The 11,400-nt window shown below is 53.2% G+C and overlaps 1 protein-coding gene across 2 annotated transcripts; it reads right to left on the minus strand.

Annotated features, from left to right (window-relative positions):
* Window positions 1-4,919: 4,919 nt before the first annotated feature.
* On the minus strand, window positions 4,920-9,320 carry RPL38 (ribosomal protein L38). Of its 2 annotated transcripts, none has more exons than XM_004331017.3 (5): window positions 9,235-9,320; window positions 8,990-9,023; window positions 8,768-8,828; window positions 5,738-5,860; window positions 4,920-4,994 (listed from the first exon to the last, which is right to left on the minus strand). In XM_004331017.3, the coding sequence occupies exons 2-5, from the start codon at window positions 8,990-8,992 to the stop codon at window positions 4,969-4,971; spliced, it is 213 nt and encodes a 70-aa protein (XP_004331065.1). In that variant the 5' UTR covers window positions 8,993-9,023; window positions 9,235-9,320; the 3' UTR covers window positions 4,920-4,968. The 2 variants fall into 2 exon arrangements, with proteins under 2 accessions (XP_004331065.1, XP_033703018.1); XM_033847127.2 differs by lacking the exon at window positions 9,235-9,320 and adding an exon at window positions 9,141-9,164.
* Between the last annotated feature and the right edge of the window lie 2,080 nt (window positions 9,321-11,400).

Raw genomic sequence — 11,400 nt, forward strand, 5'->3', positions numbered from 1 at the left:
CCGCCCCGCCCCAGGCCCGGCCCCGCCCCGGGCCCCGCCTCGGGCCCACCCCGACCCCGCCTTGCCCTGGACTAGGCCCCGCCCGCTGAGCGCGCGCGCCCTCCCCGCCCCCTCCGGGGGGGGCGCTCCTCGCCCTGTGCTCACCCTCCGGCTGCACGGGGTCACACCGAAAAGCCTGAAGCGTGTTTTTGGCCTGGAATCTGTCCTGGCCCCACGGGCGAAAGAGGTGGAAGGAGAAGTGGAAACAGCCCCCAGAAGGCTTCTGAACCTGTCTCTGAACAGCACTCTCTAGGTCCCCGGGCTTCTGGTCACTTATCATCAAAGCCAGCATGTAGAGGGTCTATGAGTGCCGCGGGCAGTCATGGCGTGAGAGGCGAGGCCGGCCGTTCCTAGCGCTCTTAGAGGGTAGCGAACTGACAGACTGGGGAAGGAAGGGACCCAGTCCTGGGTCACTAATTCCGTACTCACTCTCAACCGTGATTGAGCATTCACTCTGTAAGCCACGTGGGTTCAAAGACACGGTCCTGCCCCGGAAGCGCCCAGCGCATCTGCCCAAACAACTAACGGGTGCCGCCTGGAAAGCCCCGGGCGGGGATTAAGAGAAGCAGCCGATTCTTACCAGCCGACGGGGCGGGCCCCCTGGGGAGAGACCCTGGAATTGTCCGGAGGGGAGGGGAGGGAGGAGAGGGGAGGGGAGGGAAAACCGGGAGCGCCGGGAAGGGCCGGACATCCCAGGGAGACGCCAGAACCGTCGAGAACACAAGTTTACTGAGCGCCTACTACGTGCCAGGCACTGTTCTGTCCGTGAACAAAAGCGGATGGAAGCTCTGGCTGGGAGGGGATCGCAGTTTAGCGGGAGGTGGTAGCAGTACCCACGTGAAGACGGACAGCGTGCTAGGTTAGCGATGTTCTGGAGAAAAGCAGAGCAGGGTCGGCGCGTCAGGATGCGGGGGATGCAGTGGGGGCAGCCCCGGATCCGACAGAGCCTCGCGGGGTGGGAAGGAGGGGGAAGGCTTGGGACAAGGTCCAGGGCAGGGTAAAGGGCCGCCTGAGGTCGGTGAGGTGGGTGTGGGGCGGTTAAGGGGTCCTGAAGGGATCAGGCTTGTGTTACAGACAGTCTGAGAGGTGGTAGCGAGGGGGGTAGAGACACGGGTGAGATCAGAGACCCGGGAGAGGCTTCTAGGTTTCTGGCTTGGGGAACGGGGTGGATGCGGGTGAAACTCCACCAAACACGCGTGGCTGCTAGAGGGGGAGAGACCACACACGCCCCTTCCCCTATCAGAGATCCAGGGCTGAGAGATGGAGTCCTGTGCTGTGGTCGAGACCTCTCTCTCCTCCGGGAGGTCGCGGTCCGGGTCAAGGTTCCCTGAGCCTGACTGCAGCCGTCCATCTGCGCAGGCCCAAAGCTGAGGCACAGAAGCTGGAGAGCACTGTTCCTGTCACTGGGGTTTCCTTTCATTAATTCAACAAATTTTGATTGAGCACGTTCTCTGTTCTAGGGAATACAGTGATGAGAAAGACACACGTTCCTGCCGGCATGGGAAGTTTAATAGGTGAGGGGAGGCAGCCTCTATCCCACTCAGCGATTAACTACAACCCCAGCCCCGCCCAGCAACCCCCCCCCCACCCCCGCCGGCAAAGTGCTTTCAAGAGCCCGGTGTCGGTGTGTGAATCGGCACAGTCTTGGGGGGGGGGGACATTTCCTGAAAAATGACACGTGAGGTGAGAGCTGAAGTTAACCCCCAAGTCCTGGGGGAGGGTGGATTCGGAGCAGGGGGACAGTACACTGTGAGATCAGGGACCAAGGTCCGCAGGGGACGGAGTGGAATCAGTACATGCAAAGCCCGCAGTGAGGGGAGCGACAAGAAGGAGAGGCTGGCACGCTGCACCGACAGAAACAGACCGGTGGCAGGCTGCCAGGGGCTGGGGTGCAAGAGGGAACTTTGGGGTGGTGGGAATATTCTCTCTGGATTGCAGGGTTGGTTACACAACTGTACACGTTTGTCAAAGTACAGAGAACTGCATACCAAGAAGGGTGAATTTCACTGTAAATTATACCTCAGCCTTACTTAAAAAAATATATATATATATAAAAAAAATATATATATATATATATTTAGTTCTCCAACCAGGGATCGAACCCGGCCCCTGGCAGTGAAAGCTCTGAGTCCTAACCACTGGACTGCCAGGGAATTTCCCAAAATAAAGGTATTTTTAAAAAGAGAGAGAAACAAGTTGTCAAGGTAGGCCCGGGCCAGACCACACATGGCCCCAGAGGCCCTGGTCAGGGTCTTGGTCTTGAACCGGCCGTGCTGGTAGCTCAGGAAGACGGACCTGAAGCGGTTTCGTAGGGCCCTCGGCGGCGCTGAAAACCTGCATCGTCACGCAGCCCCCAGGCAGCCCCGGGACCTCCGGGATAGGCACCGCCTGGTGCCACATACACGTTCCCCTCCCCCTGCCCGTTGTCAACAGCTCTGGCTGCAGCTGCTGATCCCTGCCACAATGACCCGGAAGTTAGGAGGATTTGGCATTCCTCTAGGAAGATTAGCATCACTACAGCAAACTGCAAGTGTCTTAGGGGAGAAGGGAGGGCGAGGGCATGGAGTGCACCCTGAGCATCGACTCTGCTGGAGCTGGGGCTGGGCCCAGAGACAGAACGGGTTGGGGAAGGGTGGGCCCGCAGCCCACACCTGAAGACGCTGACTGCACAAGCCCACCCTCAGGGCCATCACCGCAGCCACAGCCACGGGGTGCAGCCTGAACACACAAACCTGCTGGGCCGGTCTGCACCCAGCTGGACAGTGACCTTTCTAGCTGCTTCCCCGGAGGCCTGCTGACCTAGACAGGACGCCAGTGAAGCAGAAGAGAAACGTGAGACCTCCCAGGGCCTCGTTAAGGGGGCCGAACAGCCCTCTTGCCTACGCAGCTCCCCATTCATCTGGCGTGGCGGGAACCACTTCACCCAAGCTGACCGGCTGACCTCAGAGAGGCAGTGTCGGCCCTGCGCACCAGAGGGCTTGAACACATACCGATGCATCAAGCCAACTTACGCAGAGTCTCTGGAACCAGACCTGGCCTCAGCGAACTTTCAAAAAGTGCCCTAAATGACCGGCAGGCACAGGCCGGGGCTGAGAACCACAGCACGAAAGGATGCCTTCTCTAGACAAATGCCTGCGGGGTTTGTATCCTAGGAACTGGGGCTGGTCTCTGCAAAATGTGCTGGGACAAAGGGAGCCCAAGTGGTAAGCCCGCCCTCTTCCTGGGAAGCTGGACCAATGAAAGGGCGGGCAGGACTGGAAGCCGCTGAAGGCGCCCCATCTGGGTCTGTCGACAACCACTGAGCGCCGAGGACCCTCGTGCCGGAGGAAACAAAACCCGAACTCCTCAGGACTAGATTAAAAAGGACCTCACATGCCTCGAATTCTTATAGAAAAAAGCCTACAAACGATCTCAGCCACTTGGCTACTTGGGCGTAGATCTCAGTGTAAACCACGGCCAGACCTTCCCGGGCCGCCGGCGCTCATTTGCCGTAGTTTGGCGCCACCTCGTGGTGCACCCACACATCCGTGCCAAGACCCTAACCTCGATGGTGTAGCTCACTGGACTCTGAAACCACTGCAATGGGTACTTGCCATAACCTGGGAACTTAGTGCTGGGAAAAGCGCCCTGGCGACCCCCACTCAGCTGCCTGAGACTGGTCCTCGGGCTGGGGAAGACTTCCTGGCCAAAAGGTAATGAGCCCACAGGACCTGTGCCGGGCTCGTCGTTGTCACCAGGGTGGGAAATTTCCTTATTTCAAGCTCAATGAATCACTTTCCCTGCTTAAAAATGCGTGCCTCCTAAAACACTTGGCCCTCCATACTGCTCTGTGGGGAAGGGATGGGGGTCCTTCCATGAGGGAGGAGGGGTGCATGTAAGCGAACTGCCCTGCCACCGTGCAGACACTCGCTGGCCACAGGGGACCAACGCCCACTACTGAAGGCGATTTTGCCTTCCAAGTATTGCCCTATCTGCGTCTGGAGTCCTCCCCGGGATTGGTAACTGGCGCAGGGGGAGCTGCGGTAGTTTCTCAAGATCATTCATGTCAGCACGTAGTGGAAGCAGGACTGAATCCCCAAGGAGCCAGGCCTGGCTGGGAGGTGGGATTCGGGCCTTCACGCACCTGTCTGAGCAGCGTGTCCTATCCCCACACCCACCACTGCACTGCCTCAAGGTCCGGGGTCAGATCTCTGGCTCCTCCATTTAAATGTTCAGACCGGTCTTTGGGTTCCAGGGGCTCCTTTCGCTGGGCTAACATCCACTCATCTCCATGCTTAACTCACAGGCTCCTTCTCAGAGCCCCTCATCTAAACGGTCCTCTCATCTGCGTGAGATGATCTCACGGCACCAAGTACCACTCCCGAGCTCCACTTGATCTTGAGTAGCACTTAGGAAACACACAAGAGTGAATTTTCACTCCTGTGCCTGAGAACACAAGTGTCTTAGTCGAGGGAGGGGAGGGAATCACACATCCACCTCCGCATCAAGAAACATTTCAACATGGCAGACACAAAAGCGCCACCACCTCCTGAGGAAGAGACGGCTGCATTTACTGCCGTTTCCAAGAAGGCTGATCAACTCCTCCTTTTAACTATCATTTTCATGACAAGGGAGCTCATTTTACCTAAATGACTTTTACATCCCACGAGTGCAGACTGGCTTCACTTCCACCAATAATTGGCTCTTTTAACTGCCTATTTCCATCTACTTATTTTCAAACTTAGGCTTAAGAAAAAAAAAAAAGATGGCTTTATTTGTCCACTGGGATCACAGCCCAAGATTAGGGATGCAACAAGGTAGCAACCAGGACCCCCATCCTGTTCCCACCAGAAGCCATTCCAAGTAACACCCACACCCCCCATCCTCAAAGAAAAAGGCCATTTTGAGAATTACAAATTTTTTAATACAGTTCAAATCAGTGTGCGTGATTCATTTCAGCTCCTTCACTGCCAAACCTAGAGGAAAAGAGACACCAGAAATAAGCCACTCAGAAGATTATTCATTTTATCTGAGCTACTGCTTGTCTGGATTTTGCACTTAAGCTACAGAGGGTTCGCAAAGCTCAGAAGTTAAGCCCACCAGGACGGTTTCGCTTAAAACATAACAGTTAGCGTTTGATGATAAAAACGTTCCCTCTCTCAGCCTTTCTAAAGACGTTCCAGTTAGTCTTACAAGGGCAAGTGGTGCTGGCTGACTTCTCACTGTGAAGCAGCAGCCTTTGGAACCCCCTCTGGGCTCCTGGGGCAGTTTCCTCCCAGGTGCCCTTTTGAGCCTTCCACCACCAGGACAGGCCCCTATGCTTAACTAACCTACGCTCATGGCCTGTTGTATTTAATAAGTCCCTCAACCTATAAACATGGGGGTCATCAATATACCAGCACCTACCTACCTTGTAGGGCCGTGGTGAGGATGAGATGAGTGACAGAATGAGCATCGGCCGTTATGCTGCTGCATTAGGAAAGCACTGAAGGGGCTGAAACAAACTTTCCTGTGGCCACGGAAGCGATTTCTGCTATGGGATCTAACCTCTGAGAACCACACATATTCCCTGCACTACAGCCACAGCAAGAGCAGATACTTAGACAAAGTACAGAATGGACTTTCCTCATTCTGGGGACAAGTGAAGAAACAAGGTGGTGACACAGGGACCCCCACACTCCGGGCTGCTCCCCCCCGCCGGGGTTCCCGCCTCACTCACCTGGGGGCAGGGACTGCTTCAGCTTCTCCGCCTTCTCTTTGTCTGTGATGACCAAGGTGTAAAGGTACCTGCTACATCGAACCTTAAACTTCACATTATCCTTATTTTTCTTGATCTTGACCGCTATCAGAGACCAGAATTAACAATTAAACTGTATCACAGAAAAGAGAGGGCGCACAGTCCAACGGCTTTGTAGGTCTGCAGGACGTGGCACGTGTGACAGCTGTGCTTGCCTCCCTCCACTGTCCCTCTGTTGAAACAGAAAACAAGATACCCCCGCCCTCCTCTGAGCTCAGTATTTAAAAATAATGTCAGAAATCTTCATTTCCCTTACGTTACTACTCAAGAACCTGGAGCTTAATGTTTATATTTAAAACACAGGTAGTATCTTGGTACACTGAACACATCCTAGACCATCCTGTGTCCATCTCATTATTATTATTTTTTAAGGGATGAAAGTAGTTCATAAAGTAAGGAGATGGATTATCTGCTGAGATCAAGAACTTTCCACCACCCTTCTAGAAATAACTGCATATGAGATGCCATCGGGGGCGATGCTAAGGCTCTTCCTTCAGGTCCGCCCCCCGACATAATGAGCATGTGCTGAAGCTTTTCCTCAAATGTGAGCAGAACACATGTTCTGGGCTCTTTATTGCTTTAAAATTCCATCTCGGGAACACAGCTCAGACAACAAAGAGCCCCAAGCGTGCTCAAAGTCCAACAGCGCAAGGTTTGAAATGTAGCAAACAGCGTGGTTATGTACAAGCGTCGATGAACCTTCATGAGGCCGCCACCTATTCTGGCGGCAGGAAGACATCCACTTCCCAGGTTACTCATGTCAGGCACCTGTCAAGTTCCCCATTCCGACTTCTACAGCACAGTTAACTTGGACTCACAACCCACAGCTCCATCTCTGCCAATAAACCGCTAAAGGGGTGGGACACGTCACAGGAAGCAGAAGCTCCGTGGCCCTGCCGAAGGCACGGGCTGCCTTGGCTCATGTTTTAATACATCAGGCACGTGGATATTTACTCAAACCAACCTATTTTGCTACCTTAACATTCCTCCCAAAGCTAAGCATACTGCGTCGTCCCTAGTAGCTGCTGTACATCTATAAACTAACTGAACACTCACAAGATAAGGCAGACGCATCTCTTAAAAGTGTTTATTCAACGTCATGTGATGCAGCAATTCTACTTATAGGAATATACTCAAAAGCACAGACAGCAGCAACAAGAGATGTTTGTACAACGTTCACAGCAACATTATTCACAACAGCCAAAGGCAGAAACCACCCAAATGTCCATGGACGGATACGGAGAAACAAAATGTGGCGTGTGCACACAATGGACCATTTAGTCTTAAGGAGGAAATCCTGACAAATTCTCCAACATGGATGAATTCTGAAGATCTCATGCCAAATGAAGCAAGCCAGTCATGAAAGGACCAATACCAGAGGATCCACTTACACGACATACACCGAGAAGAGCCAAACTGATAGGGACGAAGTAGAATGGTGGTGGCCAGGGCTTGGAGGGAGAATGGAGACCTACTGTTTAATGGGTTACAGAGTTTCAGTTTTGCAAGATGAAAATTTCTGGAAAAGGATGGTTGCACCACAGTGTGAACATACTCAAAGCCAGTAAACTGCACACCAAAAAATTTTATATTTTACAATTAAAACTATAAAGAAATATTCAAAAGTGTATTCACAAAACACTCACTGAGCACCCTATCACATCCAGGGGAACGTGACCCCTACTCTCACAGGTCACTGTCTAAACTCAAGCTCCCCAACAGAATTAAAATGCAAAGCCATCTGATGGATTTGGTGTCACTTGCTCAACGTGCTGAAGTCTCTAAGAGATCATCTGATCTGATCCTTGCACCAATCCTAGGAGACAGATGTCATCACCCCCTCTTCAACAGAAAGAAAACAGTGGGGTTGTGTTTACCTCGCTAAGGACAGCTACCTGCTGGTAGAGCTGGGATCTGCCCAGGCAGTGACAGCAAATTCCGTGGCCCGGACTAAGGCTGACCTGATACATTTCCTTTGTGCACCACAGTACATACAAAAACACAAGCGCACTGTCACCCGGGGTCCCCACCACCCGTCAGGACAGACATTCCCACCAGATGCTACTTGTTCTCACAGGTGGTCACCAGTTCACACAGCACCAGGGCATCAAAGGCAACAACCTGTTTCAGGTAAAGGGGACACAGACATGACTCTCCCTGAAGCCCCGTGAACTCCCTGAAAGGCTCTCCTGCACGCCACTGCTTCACCCTACCACTGACACAGGGCGTCAGAGACGGCTGGCGCCTTAGCCCACCTTAAAGTAAGTCAGCCCGAGAGTACTCCACCTTCACGCGTTATCCGATTTTCTCTTTAGCACAAATCTGGGAGGGAAAGAACGCTATAAGGAGCAGCACAAGAAAGATGACTCCGGGTTAAAGCAGTTCAAGATCTAGTATAGAGCACAAGCTCCCCACACCTCCTTCAACTACAACACAGGCACACCAGCAGAATTCCCTCCCCGTGTAGAGAGAACACACTGGCAGCTGCGGCTGGCACACGTCCACCAAAAACTCGCTGTTTTATGTTTCTGATGCATCAATTACTTTTCCCTTCGTTTACAGGCTAGGACGCTAACACACGTAGAAGGGAAATGACTTAGTTCCTTGTGAGCAGGACCTGTGCTCAGCCCAGAGCCTAACATGCAGCACTAAGTCGGGGTTTATGAAACGCGCGTTTCCAGATTTTCACCCAGTAAGGGTTCCGTTCTGAGCACCTACCATACACAGGAGGACACACACGAACAAAACACCTTAGGACTTTTCTTAAACGTTCACATTTAGCTAAGGAAGAGAACACACTGGCCAACCACCTTTTCTTACGCGAGACCTGCTAAAACCACTGCTTCCCGACAGCACGCACAGGCTTAAGCAGCCGCCCGGCCCAGCGCCCGTGCAGGAGCGGCTCCGCGCCAACGCGACCCTTTCCACTCGCTCGTCTAGACCCTCACTTACATTTGGCGTCCTTTCGCCTGGCTGTGAGCAGAAAGTCCTTAATTTCCTCAATTTTGCGAGGCTGCAACACAAAGCAAAAAGAAGCAACTGTAGAGACACGCTTTTCTAGGATGGTCGGGCCCACCAGCCCCTCTCGGGGCTCGGAAGACCCTCGCACAGGCGCCCCTCCCTCGCCCCTCGCCCCCCAACCCCGGAAAGGCCCCAGGCAGGGGTCGTACTCACCATGGCGACGAGGCGCGGAAAGCACGGGCAGAACCTACGGGAAAACAAGCGTCAGTGACCATGGGATGCGGGGACCAACAGCTACCCCGCTTCCCCTCCCCACACCCCCGAAATACCGGCCCCATCGCACTCCATCCTCCTCCCCCCGCACCTGTGATCCAGGCCCTGGGTCCCCAGACATCACCCAGCCGTGGATTACCACGGATAACCCCCCACTCCCAACGTAGGGCCCGAGAAACACTCACCGTGAACAGCCAGAAGCGAGGAGAACGGAAAAGAAAGACTTCCGTTTCCGGGCAGTTAAGCCCTCCCCCAGAGGAAGCTGGGTACGGTGTCCGCAACGGGTCAAGAATAACACAGGCGTTCGCCTTTCCCATCGCTGCGTCTCTTCCTGGATTAACAGCGCGGCTCCCCGAAAGCAATGGGCCGCTTCCCTCCACCACTCCCTACCTCCTCTATCCTCCGGTCCAAACCCCACCTTGGCTTTGCTAGGTTTTATTTCAGATTCGGTTTGAAGACCTGTGTTAGGACTTACTATCTACTACTTTCATTAGACCTGTGTATTGGGCATCTACGTAGAGATTTTTTTTTCTTTTAAATGGAGGGACCCTCCTACGTACATTTTATAACCTCTTTCTAGGGGTTCCTCCCTTTTCCTTCTGGTCTCCTTTGCCACGGACATCTAATGTGTCATGGGCAGGGCCCTCTTGCTCGCCTCTTCTTATTGAACGGAGCTTTTCCACTGGCTGCTTCCAATTCCTTTAAGAACTGGTACCATAAAAGCAAGTTAAAACTTGGAATAGGGGCTTCCCTGGTGGCGCAGTGGTAGAGAGTCCGCCTGCCGATGCAGGACACACGGGTTCGTGCCCCGGTCCGGGAAGATCCCACATGCCGCAAAGCGGCTGGGCGCGTGAGCCAGGCCCGCTGGGCCTGCGCGTCCGGAGCCTGTGCTCCGCAACGGGAGAGGCCGCAACAATGAGGCCCGCGTACCGCAAAAAAAAAAAACCCCAAAAAAACCCAAACATGGAATAGCTAACGTTTTATGGAACACTCACACCGGGCATCTCCTGTACTAAGCACTTTACCCATAGGGCCTCTGTGATCCTCGGGTCGTTTACTCCAGTCTTACCGCAGAGAATGAAGGCGTGTCAGTTGCTGGGAGAGGTGAAGTCAGGACTCGGAACCACGCTCCCAGACTCTTGACCACCTTCTCACTAGGCTGCCCACCTGAAACGGGCTGGCAGCTCTGGGAAGGCAGCGTTCCCTTTGCCCCTTTGGTTCCTCGCAGCCTTCACCCCATCCCTGGTATTATTTTCTCAGCACAAATTTACCCTCAGCTCTTCTAGAACGTCTTTTCAGGCAGGCTCCAGGAAACCTGAGGTTATCGATTTAATTTTCATCCTCCACTTTATTTTTAACCTCCTTACAAATGTCTACATTTTATTATATTTGTTTCCTCCCCAATTTAATAACTGCACAACAGAATGTAATTGCCCTGTGCGCATTATTACAGAGCAGCTCATCTGAAGAGAAAAGAGTCCTTTACCATGAACTTCGCTTTGAACCCACTCCCCTCCCCACTTCCCTCCCATTAGACAAGCCCAGGCTGAGCATTTTCCTAGAGATGCTGGAGATACAGGGAAGGATAAACCCACAGTCCTTGCCCCTGGGAGATCACGAAATCCTCTAATGGTGCTAGACAGCCTTTTAAAAGAAGGCAAACTATGTTTCTGTGACTACAGATGCTTCTGGGTGTTAACAAAGAGAAAAGTTAATTGGTAGGGCCTTAATGTGAGATTATCTGAAGGTCAGGATGCCTCAGCTCTGACCTGAGAAAGACACTCTCAAATCCCCCAGCCTGACCTGACAGCCCCCCTCCATCTCAGGCTGATGCCTTTCTGGTCTTTTCTCCCCCACTGCACCGCCAAAAGCAACGACATTTTCAGCCCAGCCAACCGGTGTCTTAAGGGCACTTCCTGACCCCAGGCATCGGCCTGTGCCCTCCCCTCTGACCCTAAGTCCTGTTTATCCTCAGCGCTCAGCTCCGCCCTCTCCTCTGGGCAGGACCCTGCACCTCTGCCTCCTGTCACCCGTCACTCATGCAGCAGTTACTCCCACCTGCCTTTCCATAGGCTGTGCGGCAATGTTAAACTTCCCATACGTTTGCACCGACTTTTTTATAGAGGTGAGGTCGAGGTTCTGCATTCTGTTGATAACTCCCAAAATGCACTGCTCATGCATATACAGAGGTGCTCAGTGCTGACATGCAGGATCCTCGAGATGTTCGCAGCATCCGAGATCACTCACCATATGAAGGGTGGATAGATTGATGGAGGGATGGTTGGATGAATGAACGAAGGGATGAAGAGAGGGAGGGAGGGAGGGAGGAAGTGATTAATTCGGACAAAGCA

The sequence above is a fragment of the Tursiops truncatus genome, chromosome 20 (genome assembly GCF_011762595.2).
Source record: "Tursiops truncatus isolate mTurTru1 chromosome 20, mTurTru1.mat.Y, whole genome shotgun sequence".
NCBI classification, from domain to species: Eukaryota; Metazoa; Chordata; class Mammalia; order Artiodactyla; family Delphinidae; genus Tursiops; species Tursiops truncatus.